A 23,025-nucleotide genomic window follows, 5' to 3' on the forward strand; every position below is an offset into this window, starting at 1 on the left:
TAAATTTTAGGACATCTTTTATAATGAACAAAATTCCTCTTGATTTGCTTATTTAAATTTCAAAATATGTGTCATCAAAACACTTGTCAATACCGTTCGACAAATGTTACATCGTTTTCAACACACGCAAAGAAGAATTTTTATAAGCATCATTACGTAAGTGATTTTAAAGTAAAGATGTTTATCACCACATTATTCATAGTTTGTTGCTAATAGATATGTAGATATATAATTTTTTATGCAATTTTAGTAGGTGATGGTAAGAACCAGCCAGAATTAGTATATAAATAATAAAAGATAGTTTACCACCAGTTGTATCTTATACGTATTGCTACGAGGATTGTTCAATCGAAATACATCTCTTGCCATAAAATTGGTACATAATTATTGGTAAATTATCATAATCATCATTGCATCTATCCACCCAGCGGAGTGATTGCCATCCTCTTTGGCTCTTGTCGTGGGGAATCAGTCCGCATTAATATTTTGGTTTAACACTTATTGATTGTGTGACTTGGCATCTTCTACGATATTTCTCCATTCGTTCCTGTTTTTACTTATGGTTACCCATTCCCTGACTCACATCTTCTTGAGCTCCCTAATTATCTAGTTCTTCCATATGGTTTTGGGTCTTCCTTGTGATCTGCCTAGTACTGTTGTCCATTTGGTGATTTTCTTGAAAATTGCTTCTGGTGATCTCCTTTCTATTTCTTTCTATATTATGTCCCATCCATCTCTGGTGTCATTTTGAGTTTCTGTGCCTCAATAAATCTCTACATTTAAAAGTTCTCTTACTTCGTAGTTGGTCAGTTTTCTAAATTAATTATTACCTAAGTTTAGTGGGCCTGCTCTTTTCCGATTTTTTTTCTCTCTAGGATCTTCAATCTTTCTTCATCTTCTTGTATCAGACACATTACTTCAGCACTAATTACTGGTCTAATTGCTGCTCTGTAAATTTTCAGTTTAGCATTCTGACTAAGATTCTTATCTTTATTATTGATAAATATATCTACAAATAATAACCACTACAATTAAAGCACATATTATACCATTGTTTCACCACCCGATGTATATCCTTCTTAAAGAATCCTTGTTGCTGTTGCTCGAATAATCCTGTTATGGCATTTTGTACTTTTTCGTCTGACTGAAAACGATTGGTTTTATCGTCTTTTTCAGTAACCTAAAAATGTGAAAATCGCTAGGAGATAAATCAGGACTAAAAGATGGATACTGTAATATCGTCCATTCCTTTCGTTTTATATTTTATTTTACTTCTTGAGGCTGAGCAGTGTCATGCAGAAGAATGACACAATGTGAGATCTTATTTGGATTATTGGATATGGATATTTAGGTATACGAGTTACTAAATAAAAAAGACAACTTAATATGTACCTACCATTGAATATATCTCAAACTGCCTAGACAAGACTACTAGGGAACAATGTTTGCAAAAAATAGGGAAAATGGTCCAATGTGGTGTGAGTGGCGAACTTTGAAAAATCGTATCTTGATCGTATCTTAAAAAAACAGAATACAATTTTTTTTTATGAAGCAATGTATATTTATACCTCCGTAGAAATGAGTTATAGCTCAAAAAATGTCATTTTTACGTATTTTTGCTTCGTTTTTGAATATATTTTGCCAAAAAATGATTTTTTTAATTTATAAGGTGACATTTTGATAAGAAATTTAATTTTTAATAACTTTTCTCTAACAAATAGGTAATGAAACTTTAAGAAAAGTGATTGTAAATACGCCAAACAAAATTTGGTCAGCAAATTTGAAGCTTAGTAAATAGTAACTTATATATTACATGTTTTAAGTTCTTAACATCAATAGGTGTTGACATTAGTTGACAGTCAGTTGCCTATCTTGTAGTAATGGTTTTATTTATGTTAGTATTATAGTATTGGCGATTAATACAAAATGATGCAGAATATAAACTAATAACTGAGTGTTTTTAAATAAGTTTATAATGTATGTTTTTACGGACGAACTGATAAATGACTTGCTAGCTATGATACGTGGTGCTATCGAAAAACGTAGAAAATAACATGGACACAACACTTAACAAACACGGAAATATTAAGAAAAATGAAAAATGAAAAAGAAATACTCAACACCATAAAGGAAAAAAAAATGAGATGCATTGGTCATATAGTAAAGAATTAATAATATAAGTTTATGTGATTGGTTACCTACCAATACAAGGAAAAGTGGAAGGAAAAAGAGGACTGGTGGGACGACGCACGTCCTGGTAGAAAAATGTAAATCAGTGAAGTGCAAAAACAACAATTCTTCTTCTTTAAGTTCCATCTTCTATCGAAGGTTGGAAATCATCGTAGCAATCCGGACCCTGTTGACTGCCGCTCTGCACTATTGCATTCGAGCAATTCCCGTAAGTTCTTAAGTCAGAATGTTCTTCGTCTTCCCACATTTCTCTTTCCTCGGATTTTGCCTTGCATAATAAGTTGCAATAATAAGTATTTTTGCCCTCTCATCACATGTCCCAAGTACTCAAGTTTCGTCTTTTGATAGTTAGTATTATTTCCGGTTGATTTCCTATCTTTCTAGTTACTTCCACGTTCGAAATTCTTTGAATCCACGATATTCGTAGGATTCTTCTGTATCACCAAAATTCAAAGGCGGCCAACTTATTCAAATGGACTTGTTTCAACGGCCACGCTTCCAAGCCATATAGAAGAGTAGAGAACACGTAACATCGAAGCATCCTTAGGCGTATTTCTAACCCTATATCCCGACAACAAAGAAACTTTTTAAGTTTAATGAATGATGCACGTGCTAATTCAATACGTGTCTTAATTTCTTTGGTTTGATCTACATTTGATGTTATCCATGGTCCTAAGTATTTGTAGTTATCCACACTCTCAATCACAGTATCTTCAATAGTTAACTGGATGTTTACGTGTGCTGATTTAGTTATGATCATGCTTTTAGTAAGGCGTTGCATTACGTTCTGTAAATCATTGTTGTTATCTGTTATTATTACTGTATCGTCTGCAAAACGTAAGTTGTTCAAAACTTCTCCATTGATAGATATACCTTCTATTGAATCTGAGAGCGCTTCTTGAAATACCACTTCACTGTAGACATTGAAAATTAGTGGAGACAGCACGCAACCCTGACGGACTCCTCTCTGTATTTTGATATCTTGGGTGTCCTGGTTGTCAACTCTTACCTTGGCAGTTTGATTCCAATATATATTAGATATAATTTTCATGACACCACTGTCAATATTTTTGCTTTGTAATATATCTACAAGCTTTTTATATTGAACTTTATCAAATGCCTTTTCAAAGTCTACAAAATATAAGTACATATCCTGATTCATGTCCATGCATCTCTGGGCCAGCACATTCAAGCCGAACAAAGCATTTCGTGTGCTCATACCATTTCTAAAGCCAAATTGTGTGTCACTGATTTCATATTCGTGAGTTTTAACAATTCTACTGTGTATTATTTTCAAAAATGTTTTAAGTGTGTGACTCATTAAAGATATTGTTCTGTGATCTGAGCAGGTTGTTACACTTGACTTTTTGGAAATTGCTACAAAGGTCGATTACAGCCATTATCTGGGGATTATGGCAGTCTGATATATATTAGAAAAAAGAGTTCAACCATTACATCAATACCATCTTCATCAATAACTTTTAATAATTCGATGGGCACACCATCTGGTCCAGTAGCTTTACCCTCTTTTGTGTTTTTGATGGCATAGATGACTTCGTCTCTTAATATTGGTGGTCTGGTATTCTCTGTGATTTCCAATGACAGTTCTCCTCTTTCATCATTAAATAGTTGTTGGATGGAATTGGTCCATTGACACAATCTCTCCTTCACGTCAGTAATAATATCCCCTTTATCATTTTTAAGGGTATTCGTGCTTGTGCTTTTTCTAGAACCTGTCATTTCTTTAATTCTTTTTGTGTAAATTAAAGCTGTCATACTTTTTATCCAGGTCTTCTATTTCTTTGCATCTGTCGGAGAGCCACCTCTCTTTTGCCTCTCGAATTTTCTTTCTGATGATTCTCTGAATTTCTTTGTATTTATTCGGGTCTTTTGTTTTATGTTTTCTTCGTTCTTTCATAAGTTCAAGAATTTCTACTATCATCCAAGATTTTGTTTTTTCTCCAAGTGGTTTGAAGGTTTCTTTTCAAACTGATACTAAGGCGTGTTGAATTTTTCCCAAGTTTTGGTCAACAGTCAGAGTTTCCGCACTATCTTCTTTGACTTTCCTTAAGTTGTCGTTTATTTTAAATTTCGTTTCAGCATAGGTCTTGTCTTGTTTGAGCCGCCTTGTATCCATGATTTTATTGGAGCTAGGGCTCTTTACCTTCTTTAGTTTCACTCTCATAGACAAAACAACAGGGTTGTGATCGGAGGATATGTCCGCTCCTGGATAAGTTTTAGATGACATTATAGAATTTCTATATCTTCTGTTTACGATAATATCTATTTGATTTCTGACTATTTTGTTGTTATAGCTGGTGAGTTCCATGTATATAGTCTACCTTCAGGAAGTTTGAACAAGGTATTTGCAATTATGAGTTCCTCATTGATACAGAAATCAACAAGCCTATCGCCACGTTCATTTCTTTCCCCGAGTCCATATCGCCCCACACAATTCTCCACTTCTCCTTGACCGAATTTTAAGCGTTCAAATCGCCCATTATAATATTTATGTCATGTCTTTTAGTTAGCTTTAAGACATTGCCAATTTGTTCATAAAAGGCCTCTATGGTGTCTTCATCCTTGTCTGCAGTGGGTATATATACTTGGATTATATTTATTTTACGATTTAAATGAGAGTTGAGAGTAGGGAACAAAGTTACAAACGGATTTCCGAGAATTATTATCAACTAATTCCAACTCCCTGTTTGTGATTGGGGTCGTTGTTTCCGCAATAATACAGTGTTCCATTTCTGGTGTTACATTTTCCTAATCCAGGCCATTGTATATCGCACATTTCCGACACAGCGTTATCGACTTTGCCTGATTGGTATAAACTTCTTACGTTTTATATTCCAAAAATAACAATATAACCCTTCAAAACCGCTGCAGACAGAACAAAATGGGTCGTGATATACGCCGAAGAAGAAGATGGCTCCGTTTGTATTTCGCAACTATATTTTGCAAGTATATTTAAAATAAGCGTTAAAAATGGTAATGGACTATGATGATACAAGAGTTGATCTATTTAGTAAAGAAATATATGGATATAATAAGAGTACATACCTACATGGATGATACACTTATTGATCATAATACTTAATATTGAATAATAACGACGTTGACAATAATAAAAAAATAATAATAATTTTTTTTAAACACAGCATTATTTTTTACGGACAGTCGAAATCAGCAACACAATTTGTTTTTTCAGTTATATAGCTTTTTTTATTAAAAAATCAGTAACATCTGTTAATCTTTCGGTAAACATTTTACGTTTTTAGATTTTCGTCGTAGAAATTAACAAACAAATTATTTATGTTGAAAGGGTAAATCAGTAGCGGCCATCATAGCGACTATCTGGTTGATATCTTGGATCCGGATTTGCCCTAATCCAGTCTAATGCCCTTTGGATAGCAACAGGTATTGGTGGAGGTGTTGGCAGATGTGGTCCGTAAGCTTGGAATCCATTCTCATCTGCAGTGTATGTCAATGAGATCACGGTATTGTCTGGAGCTGTGTAACTAAAGCCTCCTCTTGCTTCCATTGCTTCTTGCTGGCTTCCTCGGCCTTTAAGACGGCCTTCTTCTTCTGCTGTAATTCCATTGTCAGTTGCGTAACTAAAAATAGGTAAATAAAGTATTTTGTGAGTTCGGATGTAATAAAAATTATTTATAGTAGATACGCTGGTTCTGATCGAGCTAGGCCAAACCCGATTGAGAAAGAAAGAAGGGAAAATGGCTCGTATATTTATAGATAGGTGTTTGAAATCAAAGAATGTACTTTAAGTAAAAAGTTTACCCAACTACAAAACTTATGGGACTATCGGCAAATGTTACCCAACCAGGACCCTGGTTGGACTATGGTAGACATGAATATACAGCAGTGTTTCGATTACAAGCTGTTTTTTAATATAAGGTAGGGGGCGTATAAAAAAGTTTTTCCCGATCTTCATATACCGGGTGATGAATCGTCAAACGGGCCATAGGGAACCCAATGGAAAATTCTAAATTAATGGATTCCTGCTTCTCTATTGTTATTTTACATAAAAAGTTAAACAAAAACTTTTGTAGAGAATTCAACAATACTAAAAACGAATATTAGATTTGTTCTACCAACTAAACACTTTTCAAAATTTTACAAAAATATAATACATTTGCCAGAGTATTATTAGTCCAATAGTGAGAGATTTGACCTTAAAAAATCATACGAACAAGCTGAATTTTGTTGAAAATGTCACTTGTGGGTCCCCAAAAGATGTAAAAAAAAGTTTGGCACCTACACACGGGCTTCCCCCTAAAATCCCCATAAGAATCGTAAAAAATGTCAAAAATCGCGCAATTTTTATGTCTTTAACAGCTGTAAAGAAACTGACTTCATTTTCGACAAAAAAAAAAAAAACAAAAACTGGATACGAAAACTGTCCTTTTAATCTTTAAAACGCATTTTCATTTTTGGCGATAGGACACTATAATCAAAAGATATCGATATTTTACTAACGATTTGATACAAATTTTATATAAAAAATTGATTTCGGGTGCATAAATGTGTATCAACTTAACGGTAAAAATTCAATATCTTTTGATTGGAGTGTACTATCGACAAAAAGCAAAATGATCTTTAAAAGTGAAGCTTTCATCTGCAATTTTTGCATTTTGCCTCAAATGAAGTCAGGTTCTATACCAGTGGTGGGCAAACTTTTAAATGGAGTCGCTTAACAAGCGACTCAATTTTCAAACAAATAAATATTTAAAATAAAATCTTTGGATTTCTTAATTCGGAAACAGATTCTCTCTTATATCTATTTCCCATCCTTCTATACTATACTTTGATGCAGTAACACACACCAGACGCTCTTAAGATTTTCGATTAAGCGACTTTCTGGCGACATATCCTGGAACCCAGCCACCGCCAATCGGTTTTATGACTTCGACGGCATATCATAAATGCGTGTATCGTGCTGCAACACAGACGTTTGAGCTGTTTTCTAGCGAATTCTGTAGTGAGTGTTGTCAGATCGTGTTTTTGTGATGGGAAATACAGATGTAGAGAAATTAATTAATGAAATTCAAATGAGACCAGCTATTTGGGATATGCATATTGATGAATATTCAAACAGAATAATGAAAAACAGGCCTTATTTATTATTTTATTTATTATGCTCTACAGGCCTTGTATTTACAATTTTAGATAATACAGTTTATGCTAATAATTTATATATACAGTCGAACCCGCTTATTGGAATAGCCTTTGCGCCAAGCAAAAGTATTCCTATAACCGGGTTATTTTAATAACCGATCATTGGTTGCTAGTAGAAACGTTTCGGGACCTCAAATTTCTATTCCTTAAACCGGGATATTCCTATAACAGGTATTCTAATAAGCGGGTTCGACTGTAATTGTATGTGATGTATATGTAAAAATTGTTGAAGTATGGTTCTCCACTATATCCTATTTTTCACCTCCTCTTTCCAGTGTGTAATTTCCATCGATACTATACTTTCCTGAAACTTTCTTACCGTCTTTTTCTTGGTCTACCTCGTCTCCTGGTCCCAACTGGTCTTCTGTGCAGTACCATCTTTGGCATTCTTTTCTTATCCATCCCCTCGACATGACTTGCCCACCTGATTCTTTATGACTTTGTGTATCTTGTTACACTTGGTTCCTTGTAAAGCATCCTTAATTCTTGATTGGTGCTTCTATGCCAGCCGTCTTCTGTATCTGTATTCTTTCCCCTGAAAATAGCTCTTAGTACGTTCCGTTCTCAACTCTATATCATTTTTTCTTCTGTTTTATTTAGCACCCATGTCTCACATCCGTAGGTGACTGTTGCTCTTATTACGGTTTTGTATATTCTAGTTTTCGTCATTCTCGATACGTACTTTGGCTTTAATTTGAATAATTTTTTTGTTAATATTCATTTGTGAAACATCACTATTTCCCAATAGATGGGGTATAATAGAGGGGCATCAATTTAACACCTGTATTTGCTCAGTGGCGTACCATAGAGTGGACAGCCTCTTAGCGTTATAAATAGTTTTTCTTGGGTAATATGCTTTCCCTCATAACGGTGTTATTTCTTGAACACGGCTCTTTAGTAATTACTAATAACTCCTGAAAAGATTTTTTAGACATTCTTGTAAAATTAAAAAACATCTCTGGTCCTTTATTATATTAATTTCGTTAATATAATGTGTAAACAATCCCTTATAATTTCGTTCCTTTATGGTGGGATGTATCCAATATCTGCGTTTCTTTTTTTCTTTAATCTAAGATAAAATAAACTTGTATTTATTACAAAAGACAAATCGTCATAACTTTCAGACATCGTATCGTACAGCAGCTAACACGCGACTAAATTTGGCAACAACGAAATACAAATACTTTAAATCGTAGCATAGCTGCCGCTGTTATACCGCGCCATGTGTTTTACGCTGCCTCGACGTTGATTCGACGCGCGCCGCCTGGTGTGTCCTTGCTCTAAATGTTAATTATTTCCTTGTAATTGGCATACTTGGCAATATATCTAATTTCGGTTCAGAGCATCATTACAAGCTTTCCTGAGGAGAACAAAAGTTCGAAATGGTCCATAGAGAGATGGTAATGATCTCTGAATCGAAATTAAATATTAAATTCCTTTAACTAATATACTAATCTTCGTGATCTCCCTTACATTAAAATAACATTTCTTGTTTAAAAGTACAATATTTCAAGGAAATAAATTTCTATATTGACCTTAAATTTCTGACCATATTTTTTAATTTAAATATAAAAATAATATAGCTTCATTCGTATTGAAATGACAGTACCTCCCAGAAGCGTTAAAGGGTATAAATATATTAACAATTATATCTTGAAAAGATAGGCACGACTATGATAAATTAGTAGTAGCAAATTAATGTGAACTCAGTTATTGTGAACACACCCGACCATAATTTTTTTCTGCAGTTTCAAAAATCCTTCTATATTACTATTTTTCCTTAGATTACTGTATAAACATGCGATTGGTTATACAGGAGAAAGTAGAAAGGAAAATATGACCGGTGAGACGACGCACATGCTGGTTGAAAAATTTAAAACAATGAAGTAGAAAAACAACAATAGAACTTTCAAAACCACTGAGGACAGAGCAAACTGGGCCGTGATGACAGCAAATGTCCTTAAAGGATCAAGCACGTAAATAAGTAGATTATTGATTGTTTTTAGGAGTTCCTACTAAATTACTTTTCTTATTAGTAAACCCAAAAATATATACTTGTTTCGATACACCTTCAAAAAAATGTCTAAAATACTGCTAATGTTTCGTTATAGCTGTGTATAATAAAATATCCACTTTTTATACAAACCAATCTTGTGGTGCTTTTCTTGTGCAACCTCAACGCCGAAGTCAATGTAGAAAACTTGTCCAATGACACAATATTTTTTGGAGTTTGCTGTTCATGTTTAGACGATATCTTGCTCAGTAGTGAGTACAATAACAAGAAAAAGTTTATTTATTCATAAGGGTGACATCAGCATATCCTTAATTGTTTATTAACGTACCATTCACATGTAGATCATGTTCTGTTTTAGTGAGTACTTACATATTTTACAGATCTGTCAGATTAGAAGTATAACACAAATTAACAAATCGTCTGCTTCAATTACCTATACTTGTTTCGATACACCTTTACAAAAATGTCTAAAATACTGCTAATGTTTCGTTATACCTGTGTATCATAAAATATCCACTTTTTATACAAACCAATCTTGTGGTGCTTTTCTTGTGCAACCTCAACGCCGAAGTCAATGTAGAAAACTTGTCCAATGACACAATATTTTTTGGAGTTTGCTGTTCATGTTTAGACGATATCTTGCTCAGTAGTGAGTACAATAGCAAGAAAAAGTTTATTTATTCATAAGTGTGACATCAGCATATCCTTAATTGTTTATTAACGTACCATTCACATGTAGATCATGTTCTGTTTTAGTGAGTACTTACATATTTTACAGATCTGTCAGATTAGAAGTATAACACAAATTAACAAATCGTCTGCTTCAATTACCTATACTTGTTTCGATACACCTTTACAAAAATGTCTAAAATACTGCTAATGTTTCGTTATACCTGTGTATAATAAAATATCCACTTTTTATACAAACCAATCTTGTGGTGATTTTCTTGTGCAACCTCAACGCCGAAGTCAATGTAGAAAACTTGTCCAATGACACAACATTTTTTGGATTTTGCTGTTCATGTTTAGACGATATCTTGCTCAGTAGTGAGTACAGTAGCAAGAAAAAGTTTATTTATTCATAAGGGTGACATCAGCATATCCTTAATTGTTTATTAACGTACCATTCACATGTAGATCATGTTCTGTTTTAGTGAGTACTTACATATTTTACAGATCTGTCAGATTAGAATTATAACAAAGATTAACACATCGTCTGCTTCAATTACCTATACTTGTTTCGATACACCTTCACAAAAATGTCTAAAATACTGCTAATGTTTCGCTATACCTGTGTATAATAAAATATCCACTTTTTATACAAACCAATCTTGTGGTGCTTTTCTTGTGCAACCTCAACGCCGAAGTCAATGTAGAAATCTTGTCCAATGACACAACATTTTTTGGATTTTGCTGTTCATGTTTAGACGATATCTTGCTCAGTAGTGAGTACAGTAGCAAGAAAAAGTTTATTTATTCATAAGGGTGACATCAGCATATCCTTAATTATTTATGAACGTACCATTCACATGTAGATCATGTTCTGTTTTAGTGAGTACTTACATATTTTACAGATCTGTCAGATTAGAAGTATAACAAAAATTAACACATCGTCTGCTTCAATTACCTATACTTGTTTCGATACACCTTCACAAAAATGTCTAAAATACTGCTAATGTTTCGTTATACCTGTGTATCATAAAATATCCACTTTTTATACAAACCAATCTTGAGGTGCTTTTCTTGTGCAACCTTAACACCAAAAAGTCAATGTAGAAAACTTGTCCAATGACACAATATTTTTTGGATTTTGCTGTTCATGTTTAGACGATATCTTGCTCAGTAGTGAGTACAATAGCAAGAAAAAGTTTATTTATTCATAAGGGTGACATCAGCATATCCTTAATTGTTTATTAACGTACCATTCACATGTAGATCATGTTCTGTTTTAGTGAGTACTTACATATTTTACAGATCTGTCAGATTAGAAGTATAACAATAATTAACACATCGTCTGCTTCAATATCTTAAAAAATTTTGTATACTTTTAATACTTTTGTTCTTATTTATCTTTTGATTTTGTTTGTACTTATGCATAGTTCTGTCTCTGATTTCAATATTTTTTATTTTGGTCAAATATTATTTTTGTATCTGGACATTTTAATATCCCAGTTGTTTGTGTCCTGCTGTTTGTCAAAAAATGAACAACAGGCATACGGAGATTACAAGGAAATAAGAAACGAAACACATAAGATACGTAAGAAAATTCAAAACGAGTACTAAAAACGCTCCTCAAAAGAACTGGAGCAATATTTTTATGTCTTCTAAAATCTTTGGCTGCTTGATTTTTATTGTTAACAAAAAGAAATATGGCGCTTTATAAGAGGTCAAAGACTGGAGCAGAAGAAATTAATAGACTCGAAACACTTCGAAAAGGAAGTGTGTATTGACTATGAAAAGAATTTATATACAGAGGAAAAACAAATGATATTGAAACTACAAAGATCAGAAATTATAAACAGCAATAATTATCCTAAACAATGAATTAACAAGATTATAAGACGCAGTAAAGTATCTAAAGAATGGAGGTAAGCGAGCTAATATCCTATTATTAAAAAAAGGCGATATAAAGCAACCAGAAATCTACAAAGGTATTCATTTTCTCAACATTACTCTGAAACCTACAACTACATTTTTGCAAAAAATCGGATAAATCAGTTCAAAAACTTAGCAGATGACTAACAAGGCGTCCGTACGGGGAGGTCGTGTACAGATGCAATATTCGTCGTAAAACAGACTACACAGACAGAGTTACGTTACCATACAATAGACTCTTATTCCTATGTTTGATAGATTTGACGAAGGCATTAAACAGAGTAAAACAAAACACAAAGAATGTTGAAAACTACAGAAATGAGAATATTCAGAAAAATTACAGGAACCACGCTGAGAGACCAACTATGGCGGAGAACGAAATTGGAGCAAAACGAGTGACAATATTTTATTGAGGCAACAACACGACAATGTACAAGCAAAATTGTTTATACAGGGTGTCCGGAAACTCTACCGACAAACGAAGACATGAGATTCCTCAGATAATTTTAAGACAATTTATTCCAATTCATCTGGTCCGAAAATGCTTCCTAAAAGAGCTACAGCTATTTGAAGATGGAGTCTGGTAATTAGTTTTTCATAAATATCTCTAGAACGCTTCTATTTAGAAAAACCAAAATTGGTAAATATATTTATCTTCTAGAGATAAATCGATTCCATCCACTGCAAATTTCTAATACCGGTCAGTGCCTATACGATAGGATACACCGTTTGCTAGAAAAATCAATTTGAAAATTTTTCGTTTTTTGAACATAAAAAAAATTCAAAAAAAATTTAGAAAAACGAAAACTGGTACGTTTATTAATATTCCAGAGATGAATCGATTTCATTAATTGCAAATTTCAGGTACCGGTCACATACGTCCGTTTTGGGTAGGTCAACGGTTATTTTATCGCATAACTTTTTTGTCTATAATTTTTAAAAAATTTTGACACTAGAATATTAAATTATGAGATATTCTAGTACTAAAAGTTACTCTTGATTTAAGTTGGTAAAATACACCGTTTTTTTTTTAATTTTTTCAATTTTTTATTCAAATTGTGGAACCGAAAAATTTTCAAATCGATTTTTCTAGAAAACGGTGTGTCCTACTGACTTAAAGCAAGAGTAGCTTTTAGTGTTAGAATACCTCACAATTTAATAATCCAGTATCAAAAATGCTTAAAAGTTAAAGACAAAAAAGTTATGCGATAAAATATCCGTTGCCCCACCCAAAACGGACGCCTATGACTGATACTAGAAATTCACAATAGATAGAATCGATTTATCTTTGGAAGATAAATATGTGTACCAATTTTTCTTTTTCTAACTAGAAGCGTTCTGGAGGTATTTAAGAAAAACTAATTATAAGACGCCATTTTCAAAGAGCTCTAGTTCCCTTAGGAAGCATTTTCGAGCTAGTTGAATTTGGGTAAATTGTCCTAAAATTATCTGAGAAATCTCCTGTCTTCGTTTGTCGGTAGAGTTTCTGGACACCATGTACAGAGGAAGAAGAAAAATTTGTTAATAAATAGTGTATATTCTGTTTTGCTTTTTTTATTTTTGAATTCCCCAATATTGATGTTATTTCATATATTTATTCAAAGCATTGGATTTTTTCTTAGGGCGCCTTAGGAGCCCTTATTTTGTTTTGTGGATATTTTTATATTTACGTCATACCAGCACTTTTAGATTTCAAAAATATCGTATTTGGAGACCGATTTACGGTCGAAAAGTTTACGAAACTCGAAATGTCAAAATAAACTTATTTTTTCTACAACCGTGTTAAAAATGCAATTTTTAGCACTCCATACGAGCGTTAAAAATGCTACTGCAGTTTGTATTAACCGTATAGACAATTTTGATCTAATGTCAAAAAAAATATAAAAATGGAATGTCAGTCAAGTTCAAGTAAAAATTTTTGTAGATATTGTCCTGTAATTACGTTTGTAGAAAAAATATTGTACGATATGCGTGTTAAAAAGTACATTTTTAAGGCACTCATGTGAATTGCAGAACCCGCTATCGCTCATTCTGCAAACTTTCACATGCGTGCCTTAAACGTGTACTTTTAACACTTATATCATAAATAACTATTAAAGTAAAATTGAGGCTTCTCCCCTATAAAAATAGTATATTGTATTGAGATGCTACAAAAAATTCCTTGAGGACAATATTCAAAATAGTATTGGTAAAGATATAAATTTTTAATAATAAATAATTCTTACCTCCATTTATATGATCCATCTGTATTGGGTCCTTGTTGGGTTTGGCTTATAATTCTGGCATTAGGATTCCGGCCATAATTTTCTGGTCTGTAGTATTGCGCAGAAGCTAGGGCCAGAGACAACAATATAAATACCTACCAATAAAAAGTTTGTTACTTTTGTATTTAAAAAGGAGCATTTTGATTAGAAAGGTGTGGTTAAAAAATCATATTCATAGGTCAACTAAATAGTGGATCATACTGATTGAAAAGGCATTCAGGCATCAAATGTTCGGAAATCTTTTCAGTTCAAGATAATAAAAGACCTTCTTCAGTGTAACAAAACGTATACCAAAATGGTGGTATATTCTAAAGAGAAATGTTCAAGAGTCTTCAAATGGATTTCTGGATTTCAGAAGGAACACTTATATAGACATTAGAAATATCAGGATAGGATCCTGCAATGTCGTGAATCTAGATGCGCATAAAGGGGGAAGGAACTAGATGAACAACATAGCTGCCTATATTTTGATATGTAGGGAAAATTAGCATTTGAGCTGAAGTAAAATTGCTAATAAAGAAATATAAGACAACGTAGTGGAAGTTATAAGAATGAGTGATGTAATTATTACAGTGAAATTTGTACTATACTTGATATAGGTATAATTCTCTAATGTTGTTTTTGTGTATGCTCCCCTAATTGATATTTCATCAGAGAAGAGAGTCACAACGATTGATGATTTTATGGTTCATGTAGGTTATTCCAAAAGAAATAAAAACCATACATGGAGGATTAAGCTTTAGAACCAGAGGTGAAACTGACTATAATGTGTTAGAATTAAGAATCACCAAAACCCATAGGCGTAACCAGGATGATCTTAAGGGGGGGGTTACAACTACTGGGAAGGTCTCTAAGGGCTATGGTGTTAAAAGTATAGTGCTCAAAGTACATCCCAATGGGGGGTTATAACCCGCAAAATCTCCCCCCCCCCGGTTACGCCTATGCCAAAACCATTAGATATGGGGACTGGTATTACATTTTTAAAAGAGAAAAATTTAACCTGTCACATAGAAAAGAGATCAAAACATTCCCAAATAGCGTATTTCATGATAACAAAAGAAGACATACAAAATTGAAAAAAAAAAGATCTAATATATGAAATAATCCACAAGAAAAAAAGTTTTCCTGTACCTGGCTGTATAGGTACATTCCTATGTGAATTTTTCAATTTTGGTGGCTTAGCACGTGAACATCCTGTTCAGCACTGATGATGATTTGTATTAAGATCGAAATCGTTTTGCATATGTGATTTAGCCCTTTAAGTGCATTTTAATAAATTATATACCTTTTACAAAGAATTTTAAATATTTTTTTGTAATAAATTAAATAGCCAAATAAACAGCAAAGAAAACAAAAGATTTTAATAGGATTAAATGTGTCCAGTACTTCTTGACAGTAGACAATGAGAAGAGTAACTGCGATAGTCACCAATGAGAGAACTGTTACATCCCTTTAAAAAATAAAGAAAGGTATAGCAATTCGATCAGGTTGTATTGCTGTGAATAGTTTAGAAGAGATAAGAAATATAGTGACATCATTAAAATATGGAAGAGAATAATTTATAGAGGGATACACGAAGAATCCGTAATATTCAATAATCAGCTGAAAAAACCAAACGATCATATTATTATTCATTGATCTTGAAACAGCATTTGATAGACAACATGAAACATGGACAAACTGAAAAACATTTCGTAAATACGAAAGCTGACAATACCATAAAATAGCACATAATAGAAAAAAAAAACCAAGTAGAAAATTAGTAAGAAGTAAGCATAAAAAAGGTGTAAAATAAAATTATATTTAGAAAATTATACTTGTGTTGTTGACACGGGTATCACTAAATAAATCAAGAGGGGACAATTTGTAAATAGACGAGAGTGGAGACAAAGACAAATCAGAAATCATAAATTTGATCAAAATAGAGCAATCAAGAATAGCCTTTTTATAGATGAGGAAATTTCTGAGTAACCATAAACTCAATCTGCAAATCCGATATCGGATGGTTCTTTATGGTGTCAAAGCCTGGAATATTAATGTTGACCCAATGAGAAAGCTGGTAGCTTTGAGATGTGGCCTTTAGGATAATTTTTAAAATACCATGGACCGATCATATTACAAATATTAAGAACATAAACAGAAGCACAGGAAACAGAGTTAAAAACACAAACAAAAATGCTAGATCTGGAAATTAACACAGAAGAAACAAAAATAATGACTCAGACGAGAAGAAATAATATAGTTCCAAAAAACATTATACATGAAGATGACATTAAAACGGTTGGAAAATTTACATACCTGGGAGTAGAAATTTATGCCGACGGATCAGAAGATGGAGAAATACGAAAGAGAATAATGCAGGCAAACAGAGCTTATCTTGCCCTCTCCCATATATTTTGGTCTAAAAGTGTCCACCGAAATACAAAGATGAGAATCTATAAAACTTTAATCCTACCAATAACATGCTACGGCAGTGAATCCTGGGTCCTAAAAGAAACATCCAAAAGATGAGAAGAATACCAGGACCTGTGAGGGAAAACGGAATTTACAGAAGTCGATACAACAGCGAGCTTTATCAACTCTATAAGGAAACACCCCTGTCAGATTTCATTAGAATACAAAGATTGCAATGGGCTGGACATGTGATAAGAATGGGAAATGATAGGCTACCAAAAAGAGCACTGAATGCTAGAATGCAGGGAAAAAGACGGGTTGGAAAGCTAAGAAATCGCTGGGAAGACACAGTAAACAGCGACGCACAAGCTCTTTTAGGAATCCGTGTATGGAAAAGAGCAGCCACAGACAAGCAAGGCAAAAAATAAAGGAGGCCCAGGCTCAATCTGGGCTGTAGTGCCATGGAAAAAGAAGATCATATTACAAAAAGACACCTAATTTTGGGCACATACTTAGAAATGATGAGTACGAGTTATTGCAGCTAATTACGAAGGGTAAAATCAAAGTAAAAGGTGTCCTGGTAGACGACAAATATCCTGGCTGAAAACATTCCCGACCAGACGCTTTTAAGAAAAGAAGAAGATAGAAACGAATTTGTAATGGTTATAGCCAACCTGCATTAGTGGAGACGGTACTTAAAGAAGAAGGAGACTGAGGAAAGCAAAAGAAAAAACCTAATATTAACATTAAATAATTATTAAACAAACAAAAGGAATGGGTAGAAGAGAAGGGTTAAAAAGGACATAATTCGGTACCCATGAAAGGGCTAAGGAATTTTAAACAAAAAACATGGACGTGGATATAAATACAATGCACATATTAAAATAAAAACTTTTGATGTATTAAAAATCGAAAAGTTCAAGCCATGTTAATTTTTGTAGCTGCTGTATATATCTATAATCTATATTAGATATGTACTATAACCACTATAACTTACACTTACCAGAAATTTCATATTAGAAAACCGTAAACTGACCACTATTACTTTACATTAAATCATAAGATCTACTAGACTAGTTTGCATTATTTCAAATCTAGTTTATGTAGTAAGAAGTCGCAACGAAATATAATTACAGACCCCCTAAAAGTTTTGTTTTCGAGACCATTTTTTACGCAAAAAAGGTCATCAGGAATAGGCGTGTCTTCATATTTTGTTATAAATAAATAAAATTGACTCTAAAATGGAACAATCACAGAATGGATTCAAAAAAGGCAGAAGCTTCCAAGACAACATTTTTACTATCATAAAGTTACTACAGAACGTAGGGGACTCAAGCAATGAATTATACCAAGCCTTTATTAATTTAGAAACAGCAATTGATAATACTTATACAGTCATACAAGGAACAGGGTCACAGCCGGTAATACGGAATCCGAACAGTTCATGGTAAATTAGGGTTTACGTCAAGGGGAGTCGTAAGTCCCATATTATTTAACATCGACTTGGAAAACAAATAATCAAATACATTAGGGTAGAAACACTAAAATTTTATGCCGGACATAAAAATCCAGAAGCAGTGTGGATCTCTGAGTGCGCGTACGTAGACTGTAGACGATCTCGTAATATTTGGAATAAATAAAGAAACAGCCAACCGAAATTTTCAAATATGGAACCCTGAACTGATGAAACGAAATTTGAGAATTAATGAAGATGAGGCGAAAGTAATGGTAACTGGAAAAATAGAAAATAAACGAACATAAAATATACACTCGAAAAGGTCGAAACTTGGGACAAATACTTAAGAGTGCAAACAGGGAACAGAAGAACTAAAAAAGCTGAAATAAGTTCGAGAATAGCTACTCGGATATACCTTGCAATCAAAAGTACGTTTTTGCCCAAAAAAGTCAAAGTGACCATCTATAAGAAGATGTCTATGCGGATTTTAAATTTTGGTAGTGAAAGAAGCTTGCTGATAAATTAAGATCGAAAATACAGTGCATAGAGATGAAGTTTCTTAGAAGAAGAATGGGCATAACCAAATTGGACTTTATTAGAAATCAGCAAGTGAGGGAACATCTAAGGTTCAATTAAGAAAATTGAAGAGGCCCAACAGAGATGGTGTGGACATATAATGTTTCAAGAAGGACCAGTTAACAAGTAACGGGAAGCTAGAAGACAAATTAAAATACGAAGGGGCAGATCAACGAGGACATGAGATGATAATGTATCCTCAATCGTAGAGACAAAGCAAACAGCAAAGAACAAGCAAGAAACCAATCAGAGAATACGAAGCAATGGAGAAAAAATGTGCATGGAACTCACTAAGGACTTTTCATCCGACACCTTAGGGTAAAAGGATTTAGGATATTAAGGGAATGAAATAAACTTAGAAGGATATTTGGCGGGAAAGTGATGAAGCATCTTTGGACATGAAGAACAAACAAAGCAAAGAGTTACAAGAAATATATAAAAAGTCTAATATAATAATTGTAGTATGGGCACAAAGTACAAAGACTTAAATTGTTAGAAAATGTCTAAATAATGTCTCAAGTTAGAATGTCAAAAATCCTGTTAAAATTAAGGTGATAACAACAGAAAAGGAAGGAATGGGATCAAATAAAGTTAAAGACTACCTGAGGTGTCTAAATGTAAGCAGTTGGAAAGAAAAAGCAAAGAACAAACAAAAATGGAGGAAGATTCTAAACCAAACCATGAACCTGCTTGACTAGAAGTGCTAATATATTATTATTAAACTTTTGCACCCCTAAAAGGCGTAAGAAATTTCAAACAAAAACCGGGGATAAAGATATTCTGATTTACTTATACAGGGTGATTGATTAGTAGGGTAAAGCTCAATAGCTCCGCTATAGTAATAGATAGCAATAAAAGGTAATAACAAAAATTTTAGCCACCTTTGAGCTTCACATTACAAAATTAGTTAGAATGTTACAGGGTGTTCGATAACACACTGGCAGACCAAACTTATGTGTTTATAAATAGAACACCCTATATTTTATTTTAAATTCGAAATTTTGTTAACTTCTTCATCACAAACATATAAAGGTTTGTTATGTTATACAGGGTATTTACAAAGTTATAACCAATTTTATATGAAAATCGTAAGAATTTCTACTCCCTGTATAAATAAAAATAAGCAAAACAACAATGGTTTATTAATGCCATATTTTTTAAAGTATTGTCAAAATTTTCAGGAATGGTCGATATTGCTAATTTTCTTAATATCAAATACAGGGTGACTGAAAACGCAAGTACATTATTTTCTCAGTAATTTTAAATGGAACACCCTGTATTTTATATCACTATTGAAGAGTACCAATACCGTACTTTAATTTTTAGATAACATTCCCTATATGTCTAAATTATTAGTTTTCGAGATATTTTCATTTTTCAATGGACCAGTAGCGTGGCCACCCAAATCACCAGAATTTAATAAACTGGACTGATTTTTTTGGGGTTACGTTAATAATGAAGTTTATAAAATACCTCCAACAACAAGGGATGAGATGAAAAATAGAATACAAAGTGTATTTCGTTGTGTTAATTTACAAATGCTCCGTAGAGTAAGTAGCTCATTCAATGATCGTTTTTAGGCGTACATAAATGTGTTAGGAGATAATTTTGAACACCTTATGTAATTAAATATTAAAAATATTTTATTACAAGTAGCTTCTAATTTTTTCAAACATGTTTTTTGCAAAATGTATTACTGATAAATTATGTTTCGTTCTTTATTTGTTACATTGTTACATTTACATAAAAAAAGTAGTGTTTAATTGTCTTCACAAAATATTGTATTTTGTGTTTGTGTGTTTTTTGTCAAATTTATTACTAATTTTCTTTGTTTATTTGTTGCATATACATAAAAAGATAGTTTTTAATTGTTTCAAAAATGTTGCATGTATTGGTTGTGTTTTTGTTTGTAAAATGTATTACTAATAAATTATTTTTATTTCTTTATTTGTTACAGTGTTACATTGATTACCGAATTGATAATCGGTAATCTTCAATTGTTAATTCAGTCATGGTTTACTTAAAATTTAGATAAATTTAAACACCTAAAAGAATTTGCATTGAAAAATGAAAATATCTCGAACACTACTAAATTTGGGCATAGGGAATATTATAGAAAAATTAAAGTACGTTAATGTTATTTTTCAATAATGATATAAAATACAGGGTGTTCTATTTAACATTACTGAGAAAAACTTGCGTTTTGACTCACCTGTATTTGATATAAAGAAAATTAGCAATATCAATAATTCTAAAAATTTTGACAATAAATAAAAAAATATGGCAGTAATAAACCATTGCTGTTTTGCTTGTTTTTATTTATACAGGGAGTTGAACCTGTTACGATTTTCATGCAAAATTGGTTATAACTTTGTAAATACCCTATATAACATTACAAATCTTTATATTTTGTGATGGAGAAGTTAACAGGGTTTCGAATATAAAATAAAATATAGGGTGTTCCGTTTAAAAAAAAAAGTTTGGTCTGCCACTGTATTATCGAACACCCTGTAACATTCTAGCTAATTTTCTAATGTGAAGCTCAACGGTGGCTAAAATGTTTGTTATAAACTTTTATTGCTATCTATTACTTTAGCGGAGCTATTGAGCTTTACCATACTAATCAATCACCCTGTATAGATAAATAATTTTTTTGGTGGATTAGAAATAAAAAAAATTAAGTCTTGTTATTTTTTGTATACGCTGTATACATATATCTAACTATATAGTACTATTACATACTTACCAGAATTTTCATATTTGAAAACCGTAAACTGACCACTATTACTTTGGACTAATTCATAAGATCTACTAGACTAGTTTGCAACATTTCACAGAATCTAGTTTATATAGTAGGGAGTCGCAAAGAAATATAATTACAGACCCCCTCAACGTTTTGTTTTTCGAGAGCATTTTTTGCCCACAAAAGGTCATCAAGGATAGGCGCGTCTTCATATTTGTTATAAATTCATCGTTTCCATGTTTATAACTTTAATAATTAGTATTTAATATTAATGGAATTAATGTTATGCTGTCTTAGGTTATCTGTTTAGAGGATAAGAGACTTATGAGTCAAACGATGCAAATTTGTAGTAATTAGCATTTGCTGGGCGTTGGTGAGGCAATAAAGGCTCAATATCCGTTTTCCGCACAGCATTGGTTCAAGGTATAGAATTATATAGCAAATTATTTATTAACAGCAAATTTTGCGTACATTAATTTTTGGATGTAAAATTACAGCCGGATTTTAAAATATTTTTGTCTGTTTCAAATTTGTTTCCTACTTTTTAAACTATTAACTAAACAGTTTTCACTATGGCACGTTCAAATATTATTGGCTAAAGATTGGAAAAATAACTGAAAAATGTCTTCATTTCTGAAAAAAAACTAAATTTTAAGTATGATGCGCTAGCTGGGGGTTCAATATACAACTTTATTTTACTTTGCATTTTACTGATATACCCCAAAGGCAAGTTTTCCGCGGTATAGGGATTAAAAAATGAAACATTATTGTTTTTCGACCCATCCTACTATAAATACCCGTAATATAACAAATCTGAAAGTGGTACACTCAAAAAAATTTAGTCCGTAATATTTATTAACAGTGATTATTGAATAGTATTTAGTTGTAACAACAATTTAATTTTTTGTTTCAACGAACTTTTAGACATCGATCAATATATTTGGTAATTGTCACAATGATTGAATAATAATTGTGAAAATAACTAGAGCACATTAATAAATAACACTTAATTTATTCAGACAATAAGCTAGTTTCGTATATTTTATAAATAATGGTAATTCTGGTAGCAAAGCACTTTCTTAATTTCATAGTTTATAAGTAGAGCTCGGGAAATATGCACTTCAAAAACCCTAAAATATGCATGCAAATATGCTCAAAAAACAGTTGAAATATGCACTTAAATATGCTTTTATGCATTTAATGCATATAAATAAACAACACGGTAATTCTTGTTTTGAAGGTATTTAATTATTTATTTGATGCCAATGGACTGTCGAGGCATTTAAGCTAAATAAAAAAAAATATTTATTTTATGCTAAGTCATAAAAAATATTTATTGAAATTTCTATAACCTACATCATTATATTCATTTATTCTTTATATTTATCATCATTCTTTATTGTTTATTATTACAATTATTATTAAAACTGTACGTTATTAAACGTTTTCTAAATTTTCTACAGAAAAACAGCCGTAGGTATATCTGATTGTAATTGTTTAAGCATACACGGAAAAAATTCTTTCTACTTCAAATGAAGTTAAAGAAGCTTACTTAAAATATTGTTTAATTGAGGGTTCTACCTATAAAATTAAA

The 23,025-nt window shown here is 32.3% G+C and overlaps 1 protein-coding gene across 2 annotated transcripts; it reads right to left on the minus strand.

The window, feature by feature from the left end:
• Positions 1-5,391: 5,391 nt before the first annotated feature.
• LOC114325705 (endocuticle structural glycoprotein SgAbd-2-like) lies at positions 5,392-21,569 on the minus strand. 2 transcript variants are annotated; one of them, XM_028273835.2, is made up of 3 exons: positions 21,435-21,569; positions 14,224-14,357; positions 5,392-5,810 (listed from the first exon to the last, which is right to left on the minus strand). In XM_028273835.2, exons 1-3 carry the CDS (start codon positions 21,444-21,446, stop codon positions 5,525-5,527), a joined length of 432 nt encoding a protein of 143 aa, XP_028129636.1. In that variant the 5' UTR covers positions 21,447-21,569; the 3' UTR covers positions 5,392-5,524. The 2 variants fall into 2 exon arrangements, with proteins under 2 accessions (XP_028129636.1, XP_028129637.1); XM_028273836.2 differs by lacking the exon at positions 21,435-21,569 and adding an exon at positions 17,660-17,739.
• Between the last annotated feature and the right edge of the window lie 1,456 nt (positions 21,570-23,025).

The sequence above is a fragment of the Diabrotica virgifera genome, chromosome 7, assembly GCF_917563875.1.
Source record: "Diabrotica virgifera virgifera chromosome 7, PGI_DIABVI_V3a".
NCBI lineage: Eukaryota > Metazoa > Arthropoda > Insecta > Coleoptera > Chrysomelidae > Diabrotica > Diabrotica virgifera.